The sequence below is a fragment of the Oncorhynchus tshawytscha genome, linkage group LG02 (assembly GCF_018296145.1).
Source record: "Oncorhynchus tshawytscha isolate Ot180627B linkage group LG02, Otsh_v2.0, whole genome shotgun sequence".
Classification (NCBI taxonomy): Eukaryota; Metazoa; Chordata; class Actinopteri; order Salmoniformes; family Salmonidae; genus Oncorhynchus; species Oncorhynchus tshawytscha.
In genome coordinates, this window is record NC_056430.1 from 31,063,419 (window position 1) to 31,082,362 (window position 18,944).

Below are 18,944 nucleotides of genomic sequence, written 5' to 3' on the forward strand. Positions count from 1 at the left end.
TCCTAAACAATTCACATATCTAGCCAAGTCTTCAACTAGGTTCTAATTCTAACGTAACTGTTCTGGGAGTCTACCGCCCTAAGAAACGTTTGTTAACTAGTCCCGCTGACTTTGTCACTGGTGACTTTAACGTGTCCTGAGGAACCCAAGACCGTTTAAAGGATTTTTTATAATAACCTAAACCTCACCCAGTTGGTTACCAAGTCCACATGGCCAAATCTGTCCTGATGTTTACAAATACTGCAGAGAAATGTGTGGCTAGTGGTGTTGTTTTCTCCCTGGACATTAGTGACCACTGTCCTATTGTTTGTATTAGAGATGTTAGGACTCATAGGACAAAACCATGCATTATTACAAAGAGACATTAACACCTCTACCATTGTGATCTTGATGGTATCTTCACTATACCGGATTCTGAATTGGCTCTTAATCACTTTATGACTGTTTTTAACATGACTGCAGATAAGCATGCCCAGTTTATTTATATATATATATATATATATAGTTTAACTGTTCAAAATAGGTAGACCCATTGTTTCACAACCTGAATTATCGGAGTTCATATGCAATAGAGACGCTTCCTGGGCTATGGCTAGAAGTACTGACTACGCCAGGACTGGCAATCCTTCAGAGAATTGAGAATTGTCCTTCAGAGAATTGAGAATTGTGTGTTTAAAAGCTAAATCTGATTATTATATTAAAAACACTCCTGACTGTACTGGAAATCCCTATAAAATCTGGAAAACTGAAATCATTAAAGGGCTGTACTTCCTCTACTCTTCCCTTACAAATCAATGTAGCGTTTGGCCATATAACTGATAACATTGATATAAATAATTAATTAAATCAACATTCGATTTCTGCCAATAGAATTCAAAAGTCTACTCAATGTGAGAATTCAAAAGCCTACTCAATGTGAGAATTCAAAAGCCTACTCAATGCGAGAATGTACTGGATGTTGATGGGGGAGCTTTACTGAATAATTTAGAAAATGTCAGTCAGGGTTTTTCCTTTCGGCAATTCACAAACAATGGGTTGTTGACATTAAGATATCTACAGGGCCGACCATTTGGATCCAGGTCATTGTTGGTTCAATAACCCACATCTTTACATTAAACACTTATCAGGTTCCTAAGTGTGGAAATGTCCTGCCACTACATAAGGGAGGTGATTGTTGTGATCTTGACAACTATCGTCCCATATCAAGGCTTCCTTGTCTAGCTAAGATTATTGAATCCTTGGTGAATGTGCAACCTTGTTCTTTTTCTTTTCTTTTAGCTTTAAAAAATAAGATCTGTGAACTGTATTTTGAATGTACATCAAATCAGGGTTTAGACCAAGCCACATAAATATTACTGTAACCACATCTGTTGTATATTATATTGTCAATTCTTTGGATGCTAAAATGAATTGTGCTGCCCTATTTATAGATTTGTCAAAGGGTTTTGATACAGTTGATCATTCCATCTTACGGAGTAAGTTGTCTGTGTTAGTCCTTAGCACTGATGCCCGTTTGTGGTTTCAGAATTTTCTTAGTGACCGAACCCAGGCTATTATGATAGACGGGGTTAAATCCACATTTCTTAAAGTGCTTAATGGTGTACCCCAGGGTTCAATTTTGGGGCCATTGTTGTTCACGTTGTATATAAATGGCATTGAATGTTAGAATTTGTTCTTAACTGACTTGCCTAGTTAAATAAAGGCATAAAAAAAATAAAAAATTCATCTCTATGTAGATAAGTTATTTATTCCTGTGCCTCTTCAGTGTAGCAGGCCATTCGTGACCTTCAGCATGATTGACTCATAACTTCCGGATCTTAACTTGGTGTTAAATGCTAATAAAACCAACTTTATGCTGTTCTCTAGGTCCCACAATGTTGACTGGGGACCTGAGTATTTGCCCTCCAAATGGAGCAAGTTTCTCACTATGAGAACTTGTGTAGTGAGAACTTGTGTATCTGGATTGATAACAAGTTGTCTTTGGAAAAACACATTGAAAATGTGACAAAGCTGAGCTCTATGATACATATACAGTGGGGCAAAAAAGTATTTAGTCAGCCACCAATTGTGAAAGTTCTCCCACTTAAAAAGATGAGAGGCCTGTAATGTTCATCATAGGTACACTTCAACTATGACAGGGGTGTGTCACCTGAGTGGGTTGATTCACTGATGTGGTCATCCTGTCTGGGTTGGCGCCCCCCCTTGGGTTGTGCCATGGCGGAGATCTTTGTGGGCTATACTCAGCCTTGTCTCAGGATGGTAAGTTGGTGGTTAAAGATATCCCTCTAGTGGTGTGGGGGCTGTGCTTTGGCAAAGTGGGTGGGGTTATATCCTTCCTGTTTGGCCCTGTCTGGGGGTGTCCTCAGATGGGGCCACAGTGTCTCCTGACCCCTCCTGTCTCAGCCTCCAGTATTTATGCTGCAGTAGTTTGTGTCGGGGGGCTGGGGTCAGTTTGTTATATCTGGAGTACCTCTCCTGTCCTATTCGGTGTCTTGTGTGAATCTAAGTGTGCGTTCTCTAATTCGCTCTTTCTCTCGCTCTCGGAGGACCTGAGCCCTAGGACCATGCCCCAGGACTACCTGACATGACGACTCCTTGCTGTCCCCAGTCCACCTGGCCGTGCTGCTGCTCCAGTTTCAACTGTTCTGCCTTATTATTATACAACCATGCTGGTCATTTATGAACATTTGAACATCTTGGCCATGTTCTGTTATAATCTCCACCCGGCACAGCCAGAAGAGGACTGGCCACCCCACATATGCTCTCTCTAATTCTCTCTTTCTTTCTCTCTCTCGGAGGACCTGAGCCCTAGGACCATGCCCCAGGACTACCTGACATGATGACTCCTTGCTGTCCCCAGTCCACCTGACCGTGCTGCTGCTCCAGTTTCAACTGTTCTGCCTTATTATTATACGACCATGCTGGTCATTTATGAACATTTGAACATCTTGGCCATGTTCTGTTATAATCTCCACCCGGCACAGCCAGAAGAGGACTGGCCACCCCACATAGCCTGGTTCCTCTCTAGGTTTCTTCCTAGGTTTTGGCCTTTCTAGGGAGTTTTTCCTAGCCACCATGCTTCTACACCTGCATTGCTTGCTGTTTGGGGTTTTAGGCTGGGTTTCTGTACAGCACTTTGAGATATCAGCTGATATATGAAGGGCTATATAAATAAATTTGATTTAGATTTGATTTGACAGACAAAATGAGAGAAAAAAATCCAGAAAATCACATTGTAGGATTTTTAATGAATTTATTTGCAAATTATGGTGGAAAATAAACTTTTGTTATTGACCAAATACTTATCTCAATACTTTGTTATATACCCTTTGTTGGCAATGACAGATGTCAAACGTTTTCTGTAAGTCTTCACAAGGTTTTCACACACTGTTGCTGGTATTTTGGCCCATTCCTCCATGCAGATCTCCTCTAGAGCAGTGATGTTTTGGGGCTGTCAATGGGCAACACGGACTTTCAACTCCCTCCAAAGATTTTCTATGGGGTTGAGATATGGAGACTGGCTAGGCCACTCCAGGACCTTGAAATGCTTCTTACGAAGCCACTCTTTCGCTGCCCGGGCGGTGTGTTTGGGATCATTGTCATGCTGAAAGACCCAGCCACGTTTCATCTTCAATGCCCTTGCTGATGGAAGGAGGTTTTCACTCAAAATCTCACGATACATGGCCCCATTCATTCTTTCCTTTACACGGATCAGTAGTCTGGTCCCTTTGCATAAAAACAGCCCCAAAGCATGATGTTTCCACCCCCATGCTTCACAGTAGGCATGGTGTTTTTTGGATGCAACTCAGCATTCTTTGTTCTCCACACGATGAGTTGAGTTTTTACCCAAAAAATTATATTTTGGTTTCATCTGACCGTACGACATTCTCGCAATCTTCTTCTGGATCATCCAAATGCTCTCTAGCAAACTTCAGACGGGCCTGGACATGTACTGGCTTAAGCAGGGGGACACGTCTGGCACTGCAGGATTTGAGTCCCTGGCGGCGTAGTGCGTTACTGATGGTAGGCTTTATTACTTTGGTCCCAGCTCTCTGCGGGTCATTCACTAGGTCCCCCCGTGTGGTTCTGGGATTTTTTTCTCACCGTTCTTGTGATCATTTTGACTCCACGGGGTGAGATCTTGCGTGGAGCCCCAGATCGAGGGAGATTATCAGTGGTCTTGTATGTCTTCTATTTCCTAATAATTGCTCCCACAGTTGATTTCTTCAAACCAAGCTGCTTACCTATTGCAGATTCAGTCTTCCCAGCCTGGTGCAGGTCTACAATTTTGTTTCTGGTGTCCTTTGACAGCTCTTTGGTCTTGGCCATAGTGGAGTTTGGAGTGTGACTGTTTGAGGTTGTGGACAGGTGTCTTTTATACTGATAACAAGTTCAAACAGGTGCCATTAATACAGGTAACGAGTGGAGGACAGAGGAGCCTCTTAACGAAGTTGTTGCAGGTCTGTGAGAGCCAGAAATCTTGCTTGTTTGTAGGTGACCAAATACTTATTTTCCACCATAATTTGCAAATAAATTCATTAAAAATCCTACAATGTGATTTTCTGGATTTCTTTTCCTCATTTTGTCTGTCATAATTGAAGTGTACCTATGATAAAAAATTACAGGCCTCTCTCATCTTTTAAAGTGAGAGAACTTGCACAATTGGTGGCTGACTAAATACTTTTTTGCCCCACTGTATATATATTTTTTCTTATAGAAATAAATCCTGCCTCAGTTCTGAAACCAGAAGGAAGATTGTTTAAACAACGCTTCTCCCTGTAATAGACTATGGTGACATTTACATGCATGCGGCAGCCTCTGCTTTTAAACCATTGGAGTCCGTATTCCATTCACCAATACGTTTTACCACTGGGGACGGTTATAGGACCCATTGTGTTCTGTACAAAAATGTGGGATGGACCTCTGTAAGAAGAGAGGTGCATTATTTATTCACAAAGCAGTCGTACGGAAACTTCCTCTGTACATAACTTCATTGATTAAATTCAGACGTACAAATGATCAAACCCGTTCTCAGGGATCAATAACTCCTTTTGTCTCCACATGATTTAATTTTTTTGGTCCCTGATGTGTGGAATATGCAGAAATCCTTGCAGTTAGATATTCTGGTTCCTTTCAGGCATTTAATATTATTGATTGGAGACTTATGTTACAGAATGTGATTGCTTTTCTTAACTTCTTCGATATAGGGGGCGCTCTTTTAATTTTTGGATAAAAAAAACTTTCCCGTTTTAAACAAGATATTTTGTCACGAAAAGATGCTCGACTATGCATATAATTGACAGCTTTGGAAAGAAAACACTCTGACGTTTCCAAAACTGCAAAGATATCTGTGAGTGCCACAGAACTGATGCTACAGGCGAAACGAAGATGAAATTTCAAACAGGAAATGCCCCAGATTTTGAAGGCGCTGTGTTCCAATGTCCCCTTTATATGGCTGTGAATGCGCCAGGAATGAGCTTACACTTTCTGTCGTTTCCCCAAGGTGTCTGCAGCATTGTGACGTATTTGTAGGCATATCATTGGAAGATTGACCATTTTACACTACATCTACCAGGTGCTCGCTTGGTGTCCCTCCCTCGCAATTATTGCGTAATCTCCAGCTGCGTGTATTTTTCCATTTGCTTCCGAGGAGAAACCCAACTGCCACGAATGATTTATCATCGAATAGATGTGAAAAACACCTTGAGGATTGATTCTAAACAACGTTTGCCAAATTTCTGTCGATATTATGGAGTTAATTTGGAAAAAAGTTCGGCGTTGTAATGACTGAATTTTCGGGGGTTTTTCTTAGTCAAACGTGATGAACAAAACGGAGCGATTTCTCCTACACAAATCATCTTTTTGAAAAAAACGGAACATTTGCTATCTAACTGAGAGTCTCCTCATTGAAAACATCCGAAGTTCTTCAAAGGTAAATTATTTTATTTGAATGCTTTTCTTGTTTTTGTGAAAATGTTGCCTGCTGAATGCTAGGCTTAATGCTATGCTAGCTATCAATATTCTTACACAAATGCTTGTGTAGCTATGGTTGAAAAGCATATTTTGAAAATCTGAGATGACAGTGTTGTTAACAAAAGGCTAAGCTTGTGAGTGAATATATTTATTTCATTTGCGATTTTCATGAATAGTTAACGTTGCGTTATGGTAATGAGCTTGAGGCTATGATTACGCTCCCGGATACAGGATTGCTCGACGCAAGAAGTTAAATATGTTTAATGTGCATTTTATTTGTAATGTCTTTGTAGGGCTGTTGTATTTTATATAATGCGTTTTAATTTATATACATTTAAAATACTATAAAAACAACCATTTCAAAGATATGCAGTTCATAAAGAAATCAGTCAATTGAAATTAATTCATTATGCACTAATCTATAGATTTCACATGACTGAGAATACAGGGATGCATCGGTTTGTCACAGATAACGTTTTAAAGCTATGGGTGAGGATCAGAAAACCAGTCAGTATCTGGTGTGACCATTTGCCTCATGCAGAATACATAACACATCTCCTTCATAGAGTTGATCAGGCTGTTGATTGTGGAATGTTGTCCCACTCTTCAATGGCTGTGCGAAGTTGCTAGATATTGGGGGGTACTCGAACACGCTGTCGTACACGTCGATCCAGGGCTTCCCAAACATGCCGAATGGGTGAAATGTTTAGTGAGTATGCAGGCCATGGAAGAACTAGGCCATTTTCAGCTTCCAGGAATTGTGGATAGATCCTCCGGACATGGGGTCATGCATTATCACGCGGAAACATTAGGTGATGGTGGCGAATGAATTGCACCACAATGGGCCTCAGGATTTTGTCATAGTATCTCCGTGCATTCAAATTGCCACCAATAAAATGCAATTATGTTCGTTGTCCATAGCGTATGCCTGCCCATACCATAACCACACCGCCACCATGGGGCCGTCTATTCCCCAACATTGACATAAGCAAACCCCTAGCCCACACAACGCCATACATGCTGCTGTCTGCCACCTGCCCGGTACAGTTGAAAAAGTGACATCCCTGAATAGCACACTTATCCAGCGAGCCAGTGGCCATCGAAAGTGAGCATTTGTCTACTGAAGTTGGTTATGGTGCCGAACTGCAATCAGGTTAAGACCCAAGTGAGGATGACGAGCACGCAGATGAGCTTCTCTGAGATGGTTTCTGACAGTTTGTGCAGAAATGATTTGGTTGCGGAAACCCAGTTTCATCAGCTGTCTGTCCTTAGATGATCCCGCAGGGGAAGAAGCCGGATGTTGAGGTCCTGGGCTGGTGTGGATATTCCTGCAGTCAGCATGCCAATTGCATGCTCCCTCAACCTCTGTGGCACTGTGTTCCGTGACAAAACTGCACATTTTAGAGTGGTCTTTTATTGTCCCCAGCACAAGGTGAACCTGTGTAACGATCATGCTGTTTAATCAGCTTCTTGACATGCCGCACCTGTCAGGTGGATGGACTATTTTGGCAAAGGAGAAATGCTCACTAAATGGGATGTAAACAAATTTGTGCAAAATATGAGAGAAATAAATATTTCAGCTCATGAAACAATGGACCAACTCTTCACATGTTGCGTTTATATATATTTTTCGGTTTAATTTTTTTTATGTATTGGGCTTCATTTGTAAATGTATACAGGGCTCTCTTGTAAATAGTTGTATCTCAATGTGACTACCTGTTTAAATAAAGGTTCATAAAGCAGCACAACATTTATTTAGCGATATTGTCAAAACGATAGTCAAAAATAATATATTTAACTATCGATTTCTCCCCCCCATATCACTAGTTGAATCCTGACCCCACCAAGCTTGAACCATAGCCTCCTCTTCAGGACATTTTCCCTAACCCCAAGCTTGAACCATAGCCTCCTCTTCAAGACATTTTCCCTGACCCCAAGCTTGAACCATAGCCTCCTCTTCAGGACATTTTCCCTAACCCCAAGCTTGAACCATAGCCTCCTCTTCAAGACATTTTCCCTGACCCCAAGCTTGAACCATAGCCTCCTCTTCAGAACATTTTCCCTAACCCCAAGCTTGAACCATAGCCTCCTCTTCAAGACATTTTCCCTGACCCCAAGCTTGAACCATAGCCTCCTCTTCAGGACATTTTCCCAACCCCAAGCTTGAACCATAGCCTCCTCTTCAAGACATTTTCCCTGACCCCAAGCTTGAACCATAGCCTCCTCTTCAGGACATTTTCCCTAACCCCAAGCTTGAACCATAGCCTCCTCTTCAAGACATTTTCCCTGACCCCAAGCTTGAACCATAGCCTCCTCTTCAGGACATTTTCCCTAACCCCAAGCTTGAACCATAGCCTCCTCTTCAAGACATTTTCCCTGACCCCAAGCTTGAACCATAGCCTCCTCTTCAGGACATTTTCCCTAACCCCAAGCTTGAACCATAGCCTCCTCTTCAAGACATTTTCCCTGACCCCAAGCTTGAACCATAGCCTCCTCTTCAGGACATTTTCCCTAACCCCAAGCTTGAACCATAGCCTCCTCTTCAAGACATTTTCCCTGACCCCAAGCTTGAACCATAGCCTCCTCTTCAAGACATTTTCCCTGACCCCAAGCTTGAACCATAGCCTCCTCTTCAAGACATTTTCCCTGACCCCAAGCTTGAACCATAGCCTCCTCTTCAGGACATTTTCCCTGACCCCAAGCTTGAACCATAGCCTCCTCTTCAGAACATTTTCCCTGACCCCAAGCTTGAACAACATCTCCACTACTGAAAGGGATCATAGATTTATCATAATTCATAGCTCTATCACAAATTAAGACTTAACACAAAAATAATTGTTAATCAACCAGTTGATGAATGGAAAATGTCAGAATGGCTTACCTGCTGAATCATTTTTGGATTTGGAGAGTTTTTCATCAGAATCCTCACTGAAACAAAAAACAACAATTGAGCAACAAGACACCGCAACTCTACACACCAAGTCTGTTTTTTATAGAACCACCAAATCTCGAGTTGAACGCCCTCAACTCGTATTTCTAAATCATGCATGATGCCTATGGAAGATGTTCACTGAAGTTTGAGTCAGGATTCAGCCATTTACTGTGGTTCTCCGGGCTCACCTGTCCTCCTGCGAGTTCTTTGACCGCTTGCGCTTCACCTCGCGAGGAGCCGCACGAGGCTTCTTAGGCTTGTCTGAGTTCTTCCCATACTCCTCATCTACAAGGGAATTAAAAAGGGGTTACACACACAGCTTATCTACAGGGGAAAGGGGTTGGAGTTGCACACACGTACACAAACTCTTGCTCTCTCACCTGCGTCATCAGATTCCTGGAATTGTGAGTAATTCACCACCTTCTTGTTCCTGTGAAGTAAACACAAACAGAGATTTCCTATCCTGTTTCTAGTCGGTAGGATGAAGACTGTTGCCGTAAGACAAAACATGCAGAAATAATCATCATGACAGCCTTCACTAGCAGTTACATGCTGTCAGTGGGACCCAGTTGACACCTTTACCCCCCCCCCCCTAGCAAACATTGCTGATTAAACTAATTGCATTTTAAACTGAAGTTCATGATTAGGTGATCATTGGAGGCAGGTGTGTTAGCTGGGGCTGGGGCAAAAAAGTGACACCAATCAGGCCCTCGAGGACTAGAGTTGCCCATCCCGGGTACAAGTCAAAAGTCTAATGTGGCTTCCTCTCCTTCGTCTGCACCGATTTCAACAAACACAGGGTGGATGAAAGCAATTTGGAGGACAGGGCTCTAAGTGAAACCATTTGGGTCACATATGCTCCTAAATATTTTGCTGTGCAAACTGTCATTTTAAGTTGGAGGCACCAGTTATCAGCCAGATTATAATTGTTATAATTGATTAGGCGTCGCTGTACCGCTTTTTCCTATTCATGAAAAATGCCTACAGAGAAAACTGCTGGTCTCTAGCCTAAACCAATCAAAAGTTGTGACCATATTATCGGCGCTACGTTTTGATGGATGCATTTCCGCTGGGGAGGGGGGCGCATTTTACACTCAGAAACCATTTCTCTTACTTTTGTCATTTACCAGACGCTCTTATCCAGAGAGACTTACATGACCAATTACGGTTAAGTACCTTGCTCAAGGGCAGACCTTTTTTTCTTCACCTAGTCGTCTCGGGGATTTGAACCAGCAACCTTCCGGTTACTTGGCCAACCCTCTTAACCGCTAGGCTACCTGCCACCCAGGTAACGGGCTGTGAACACCTTGTTCAGTCATGACATTACCTCATTAGTTAGTTAACAACCTGGTAACTTCATCAGTATATCCAAACATATGGGGGCACAGAAAGAATGTTAAAAGGACAGCTACTTCAGGACATCAATGACCACAGCAATGAATGAATGATTTTCATGTTATAACACAAAAGTGACATTCTTAAAGAGAGTGTACAATTTTCAATGCATTTCGATAGAATTATGCACCGTTTCCTATCCTCCTGATTTCCGCTTACAAGCAAAAACCAATGCAGGTAGTACCAGTGACTCGCTCAATACAAAAGTTGTCAGATGATGTGAATGCTACACTCCAGTACTGTTTTTCTAGCACAGACTGGAATATGCTCAGGGATTTTACCTATTCACACCGTGCATCTGCATTGCTTGCCGTTTGAGGTTTTAGGCTGGGTTTCTGTACAGCACTGTGAGACATCGGCTGATGTAAAAAGGGCTTTATAAATCAATTTGCTTGATTCACATTAAGGAGTATACCACCTCAAGTCACCGGCTTCATCAAAACTGTATCGACGATGTCGTCCCAACAGTGACAGCACGTACATATCCTAACCATAAGCCATGGATTACACCGGCTCTGGCACTCAATGGATGTGACAGGGCTTGCAAACTATTACGGACTACAAAGGGAAACTCAGCCAGGTGCTGCCCAGTGACGCGAGTCTACCAGATAGGCTAAATGCCTTTTATGTTCTCTTCGAGGAAAGCAACACTGATGCATGAGAGCACCAGCTGTTCCCGGACGACTGTGATCACACTCTCCATAGCTGATGTGAGCAAGACCTTTAAACCGGTCAACATTCACAAGGACACCGGGCCAGACGGATTACCAGGACATTTACTCAGAGCCTGCGTGGACCAACTAGCAAGTGTCTTCAAAGTAATTTTAAACCTCTCCCTGACAGAGTCTGTAACACCTACATTTCAAGCAGACCACCATAGTGCCTGTGCCCAAGAACGAGAAAGGGTAACCTGCCTAAATGACTAGCGCCCCGTAACACTGAGGGCCTCCTCAACCTCAGGAGGCTGAAGAAATTTGGCTTGGCACTTAAAACCCTCAAACTTATATAGGCACAATTAAGAGCATCCTGTCAGGCTACATCACCACCTGGTATGGCAACTGCACTGCCCACAAACACAGGGCTCTCCAAAGGTAGTTATTGTCTGCCCAACGCATAACGAGGGACAGACTACCTGCACTCTGGGACACCTACAACACCCGATGCCACAGGAAGGCCAAAAAGTTATTTGCAGTGGCCCAAAGAACAACTACCCGAGCCATTGCCTGTTCACCCTGCTATCATTTAGAAGGCAAGGTCATTACAGGTGCATCAAGCTGGTACCGTGAGACGGAGAAACAGCTTCTATCTCAAGTCCATCAGAATATCGAATAGCCTCACTACCACAGAGGCTGTTGCCCTACATACAGTCGTGGCCAAAAGTTGAGAATGACAAATATTAATTTCCACAAAGTTTGCTGCTTCAGTGTCTATAGATATTTTTATCAGATGTTACTATGGAATACTGAAGTATAATTACAAGCATTTCATAAGTATCAAAGGCTTTTATTGACAATTACATGAAGTTGATGCAAAGAGTCAATATTTGCAGTGTTGACCCTTCTTTTTCAAGACCTCTAATCCACCCTGGCATGCTGTCAATTGACTTCTGGGCCACATCCTGACTGATGGCAGCCTATTCTTGCATAATCAATGCTTGGAGTTTGTCAGAATTTGTAGGTTTTTGTTTGTCCACCTGCCTCTTGAGGATTGACCACAAGTTCTCAATGGGATTAAGGTCTGGGGAGTTTCCTGGCCAGAGACCCAAAATATCGATGTTTTGTTCCCTGAGCCACTTAGTCATCACTTTTGCCTTATGGCAAGGTGCTCCATCATGCTGGAAATGGCATTGTTCATCACCAAACTGTTCCTAGATGGTTGGGAGAAGTTGCTCTCGGAGGATGTGTTGGTACCATTATTAATTCATGGCTGTGTTCTTAGGCAAAATTGTGAGTGAGTCCACTCCCTTGACTGAGAAGCAACCCCACACATGAATGGTCTCAGGATGCTTTACTGTTGGCATGACATAGGACTTGATGGTAGCGCTCACCTTGTCTTCTCCGGACAAGCTTTTTTCCAGATGCCCCAAACAATCGGAAAGGGGATTCAGAGAAAATGACTTTACCCCCAGTCCTCAGCAGTCCAATCCCTGTACCTGTTGCAGAATATCAGTCTCTGATGGTTTTCCTGGAGAGGTGGCTTCTTTGCTGCCCTTCTTGACACCAGGCCATCCTCCAAAAGTCTTTGCCTCACTGTCAGTGCAGATGCACTCACACCTGCCTGCTGCCATTCCTGAGCAAGCTCTGTACTGGCGGTGCCCCGATCCCACAGCTGAATCAACTTTAGGAGACGGCCCTGGCGCTTGCTGGACTTTCTTGGGCGCCCTGAAGCCTTCTTCACAACAATTGAACCGCTCTCCTTGAAGTTCTTGATGATCCGACAAATGGTTGATTTAGGTGCAATCTTACTGGCAGCAATATCCTTGCCTGTGAAGCCATTTTTGCGCAAAGCAATGATGACTGCACTTGTTTCCTTGCAGGTAACCCTGGTTGACAGAGGAAAAACAATGATTCCAAGCACCACCCTCCCTTTGAAGCTTCCAGTCTGGAACTCAATCAGCATGACAGAGTGATCTCCAGCCTTGTCCTCGTCAACACACACCTGTGTTAACGAGAGAATCACTGACATGATGTCAGCTGGTCCTTTTGTGGCAGGGTTGAATGCAGTGGAAATGTTTTTTTTGGTGATTCAGTTCATTTGCATGGCAAAGGGGGACTTTGCAATTAATTTAAATGAATTTGATCACTCTTCATAACATTCTGGAGTTTATGCAAATTGCCATCACACAAACTGAGGCAGCAGACTTTGTGAAAATTAATATTTGTGTCATTCTCAAAACATTTGGCCAAGAATGTACATAGACTTGAAACCTCTGGCCACTTTAATTATGTTTACATATTTTGCATTACTCATCTCATTACAGTGGGGCATAAAAGTATTTAGTCAGCCACCAATTGTGCAAGTTCTCCAACTTAAAAAGATGAGAGAGGCCTGTAATTCTCATCATAGGGACACTTCAACTATGACAGACAAGATGAGGGAAAAAAATCCAGAAAATCACATTGTAGGATTTTTAATGCATTTATTTGCAAGTTATGGTGGAAAATAAGTATTTGGTCACCTACAAACAACCAAGATTTCTGGCTCTCATAGACCTGTAACGTCCTTAAGAGGCTCCTCTGTCCTCCACTCGTCACCTGTATTAATGGCACCTGTTTGAACTTGTTATCAGTATGAAAGACACCTGTCCACAACCTCAAACAGTCACACTCCAAACTCCACTATGGCCAAGACCAAAGAGCTATCAAAGGACACCAGATACAAAAATGTAGACCTGCACCAGGCTGGAAAGACTGAATCTGCAATAGGTAAGCAGCTTGGTTTGAAGAAATCAACTGTGGGAGCAATTATTAGGAAATGGAAGACATACAAGACCACTGATAATCTCCCTCGATCTGGGGCTCCACGCAAGATCTCACCCCGTGGGGTCAAAATTATCACAAGAACAGTGAGCAAAAATCCCAGAACCACACGGGGGGACCTAGTGAATGACCTGCAGAGATCTGGGACCAAAGTAACAACGCCTACCATCAGTAACACACTACGCCGCCAGGGACTCAAATCCTGCATTGCCAGACGTGTCCCCCTGCTTAAGCCAGTACATGTCCAGGCCCGTCTGAAGTTTGCTAGAGAGCATTTGGATGATCCAGAAGAAGATGTCATATGGTCAGATGAAACCAAAATATAACTTTTTGGTAAATTTTAAAAACGAACAAAAAAACAAATATATATATATATATATATATACACAAAAGAAATCGGCCAATTAATCGGTATCGGCTTTTTTTGGTCCTCCAATAATCGGTATTGGTGTTGGAAAATCATAATCGGTCGACCTCTAGTCCAAACACTCCAAGACAGTCGTGAAGAGGGCACGACAACGCCTATTCCCTCTCAGGAGACTGAAAAGATTTGTCACATGTCCTCAGTTTCTCAACAAGTTCTACAGCTGTACCATCAACAGCATCCTGACCGGTTGCATCACCGCCTGGTATAGCAACTGCGCGGCATCAGACTATAAGGCGCCAGCAGAGGGTAGTGCGTACGGTCCAATACTTCACTGGGTCCAAGCTACCTCCCACCCAGGACCTCTATATCAGGCGGTGTCAGGGAAAGGCTCAAAATGGTCAGCGTCTCCAGTCACCCAAGTCATACTGTTCTCCCTGCTACCACACAGCAAGCGGTACCGGAGCGCCAAGTCTCGGTCAAAAAGGCTCCTTAACAGCTTCTACCCCCAAGCCATATGACTGCTGAACAATTAATCAAATGGCCACCCTGACTATTTGCATTGACCCCCCCAACCTTTGTTTTGACACTGCTGCTACTCACTGTTTACTATCTATGCATAGTCACCCTAACCACATGTACAAATTACCTCAACTAACCAGTACCCCTGCATATTAACTCGGTACCGGTACACCTGTTGTATTCAGCGCATGCGACAAATACAATTTGATTTAGAACTTTTATATTAGTAAAGTTGTTTTTAGATTATACGTTTTTGGATACTGGGCACAATTTATCACAAATTGAGATTTTTAGATTTTTTCATTTCACACTGATAAATTCCCCTCAGGGAATCAAAAGGAAGATTCAATGACTTCAATGTAATGTAGAGTCAGAAGGGCAAAGATAGACGCAGATTAGTTGAACATAACTCTAGGAACCACACCTGGTTCATATAAGATGCACAACTCAGTATGGTTCTTCTCATCTCCAGTAAGTAGAAAACGTATGCATCAAAATGCAGCCGGGACAATGTATTTCCAATTATTCCAAATCAAGGCGCAAACAGGATTTCATCCACCTCAGTTCCGTCTATTCCACCACACCCCCAAATACACTCAGCCATCAATCATGCATCAGCAGTATGTGTTTTGATGTTAAAAAGGTTCCCTCACACAGAAGGGGATAGTTTCTCTAGTAAACTGGATGCTTGTCTCACTTCTCCAGTTTCAAGGGCTCATTTGGGAAAGTGGATGAGTGGAATGGGTTAACACACACTACAGAAGACCAGTGCTGTAGGTGACACAGCTGACCACAGGCAGGTGCTCAATGTAATACACACCTTCAGAGCCGTGCCATAATATACACACACAGGCATGAGGCATACATAACCTACATACAGTGGTCTTGATCTCGAACACACACCCTTCTATTTTCCCACCCCCCTGACGTCCTAACACACACCAAAGTGATTGGAAACATTGTCTGTAATAGTAACTATAGGCTTCCAAGGTACCTCATATGGTTTAATGTGCTAGCGGGGGCAAGGGAGGTCAAGGCAATAAACGCTTATACAAGCGCAGGCCCTGTCGCCACCGTGAAGACCTCAGACACACAGGCCGAAAGACAAAGCCCTGACCACCACTAGAAAAGCAATCGCATGAGCTCAAACGAGGCCCCCCCCTCCAAAAAAGAATGTTTTTTATTTTTATTTTTATTTAAGAGGGACCCACGCATTACCTGGGGGAAAAACGGGAGCAAGGGGAGGGGCAACCATCGACGCCACATTGCTACTTTGTTGCATATTCGTGTGCAATATCGGTTACATTGTTGCAACAGTTGCTTGATTCGCTTCCGCGATATTTAATTAACAAGCAACGTCCATGTGTGTTTTTCTTGCGAAATAGGTTATTTTCTTCGCTCAAATGCGACCCTCTCGGTCTTTTCAGGCAGCGAAGAGCTAGGCGTGGGGGGGTGACTTCTAAAGCCACTCCGCCCCCCTGCTATCAGTGAAAATGTAGCTCCTCAGCTCTCCCTTTCTCGTACCGCGTTTTCACTCAAAACCAACAGGCTGCCGTCGCCCCTTTCACATTTCATTGTTCCCTAATAAGACCATAGAATAAAACAATTGCGTTTCAATGGTGGATAGCCTACTTGGAACTAGTACAGACGTCGCTAGGCTGCGTGTTAATAAGATCACATCCCATGAACCGATGTCCACCTCCAGTCCTGTTTTTTTATTAACGTTTCAGAGGCTCTCGTGGATGAATGGGTAGCCATATTCCTCAGTCTGATCTACCTCCCATCTCACACAAAATACCATGACATATCACATTCTAGGAACACATAAAACCAAGGTAAATACAACTGAAACATAAGGGTATCGCACCAAATGATATTCGAGTAGGATCGTTTTTTGTAGACATGATTCACACCAGATGCACGCACTCTCGCCAAGGGGCGCGCAATACAGGCATTTTCACCCCGCCATGGCGAACGAACAGTCCACATTGCAATGATCCATGCTAGTAAGTGCGTGCACAATTAGAAAAAAAAGACATTTACATAAATGTTTCATCAAATAAACGGAACTGTAGCCAAAAACACAACATGGTAGAGACGTACGTGTCTCCTGTAAAGGCAGCGTGCACGCCACACTGTTTCAGCGAAGGACATTAGAAAAACGTACCTCACTGGTCTTGACATTTTGCACAAATACTGTAGAGGTTAAGAATGTAAGAAAGGGGAAATTAAATCCTGGAAAATAAAAATGAAATCGTCCCGCTCTGCAACTCCAATGGGCGCAACGAAACGTTCCAACGCCCGAGCTACTGCGTAAAACGAAATATACGGGAACGAATTTATTTTCCAAACGCGATTTTAGTTTAAATTTTACCTTGAGCTACTCAAAATGGTGAATAAAACAAACTGAAACTGCAGCATGTGCGCAACCTAACTGATTGGCCCTGGGGCGGGCTCTTGGCACAGAGGACCGCCCATCGTTGCCGCTGAAAGGATAGCATCAACACTCAAAAGCTTCTATTGGGTAGTTTGAATGATGATTTCCTTTTTGGTTGGATCTTCTAGTTGCTCATCAAACTCAGTTGTTCAACCCATTTACCCTCCCCCTTTCAACGATAGGTTGAGACAGCACTACTAAGAAAACAAAAAGAGGCCCTCAGTGTGGATGTAAGTTGCCGGAGTTTGTGTCCGAAATGACCGCAATGTAACTTTTTTTTATTTGGAAAGATGCGCGGCAGGCCAGCATAGTAGTTACATGAATGGCTGTAGTGGATATGAATTTGTAATATATTTTCCACTGACGGGGGCTTGTGGTCCTGACACTGTATGTATCCTCAGGCACCACCATGCAGCCATTCCCAGGCAACCAGAATAGGCCTATCTGGTAGATCTAAGTTTCAACCTGAATTGCACAGAAGACTGAGTCAGGTATAAATGTTATTCTACAGTCTGAAAAAGTGAATATTCATAACCTCCACCAATATCATGATGTCCAAACAACAATCTAATGTGAAAATCAAAGAATATTTAAACAGAAAAATTTGTCAGGTTTTACATTATAGTTTCTCCCTGTCAATATACCAAGTAGCCTTTTCATAGACGCTAATGCTAAACATACCATATACTGCAAATGCATAGACACTGCCAATAAGCCCTGTCTAAACGTAAATACTTTTAGGCAGAACAGTTTTGGAAACATTTGGAACTTAACTTTCATATCGACGAGAAATAATAATACAAAATAATGTTGAACTACTACACATTGTTAAAGGGCTAGGGTTCCCACAAGGCCATGTACCGTACCTAGATTTTTCTATGTTTCTTTTCTTTTGTGTTATTGACTGTACGTTTGTTTATGTGTAACTCTGTGTTGTTGTTGTTGTCGCACTGCTTAGCTTTATCTTGGCCAGGTCGCAGTTGTAAATGAGAACTTGTTCTCAGCTGGCCTACCTGGTTAAATAAAGGGGAAATCAAATTTTAAAAATGTAAAAATGTTTGTGTATGGAAGACGAATGCGACCGCCTAATTTAATTAGCTACAGTGCCTTCAGAACGTATTCACACCCCTTGACTTTTTCAAAATGTAGTTGTTTTACAGTGTAAATTTGAAATTGATTAAATTGACATTTTGTGTCACTGGCCTACACACAATACCCAATAATGTCAAAGTGGAATTATGTTTTTAGAAATGTTTACAAATTAAGAAAAAATGAAAAGCTGAAATGTCTTGAGTCAATAACTATTCAAATCCTTTGTTATGGCAAGCCTGAATAAGTTCAGGAGTAAAATTGTGCTTAAAAAGTCACATAATACATTGAATGGACACTGTGTGCAATAATAATGTTTAACATGATTTTTGAATGACTTCATGACTTCATCTCTGTACCCCACATGTACAATTATCTGTAAGGTCCCTCAGTCGAGCAGATAATTTCAAACTCAGATTCAACTACAAAGACAGGGGAGGTTTCCAATGCCTCGCATTGGGCACCTAGTTGTGGATTGGTAAAAAAAAAAAATGCAGACATTGAATATCCCTTTAAGCATGATGAAGTTATTAACTACACTTTGGATGGTGTATCAATATACCCAGTCACTACAAAGATACAGGCATCCTTCCTAACTCAGTTGCCAGAGAGGAAGGAAACCGCTCAGGGATTTCATCATGAGACTAATGGTGACTTTAAAACAGTTACAGAGTTTAATGGCTGTGATAGGAGAAAACAGAGGATGGATTAACAACATTGTATTGCTTTACAACACTCATGTGGTGAAAAGAA

The 18,944-nt window shown here is 42.6% G+C and overlaps 1 protein-coding gene across 2 annotated transcripts in view; it reads right to left on the reverse strand.

The window, feature by feature from the left end:
- The window catches only part of nucks1a (nuclear casein kinase and cyclin-dependent kinase substrate 1a), a 35,681-nt gene extending 18,575 nt beyond the window's left edge, over positions 1-17,106 (reverse strand). For both annotated transcript variants that reach the window (XM_024378768.2, XM_024378760.2), the window contains exons 1-4: positions 16,833-17,106; positions 9,286-9,335; positions 9,094-9,190; positions 8,855-8,901 (exon numbers count right to left, since the gene is read on the reverse strand). In XM_024378768.2, the coding sequence (XP_024234536.1) occupies positions 8,855-8,901; positions 9,094-9,190; positions 9,286-9,335; positions 16,833-16,849 (211 nt within the window). In that variant the 5' untranslated portion in view covers positions 16,850-17,106. The remainder of the gene's footprint in view (positions 1-8,854; positions 8,902-9,093; positions 9,191-9,285; positions 9,336-16,832) is intronic.
- Between the last annotated feature and the right edge of the window lie 1,838 nt (positions 17,107-18,944).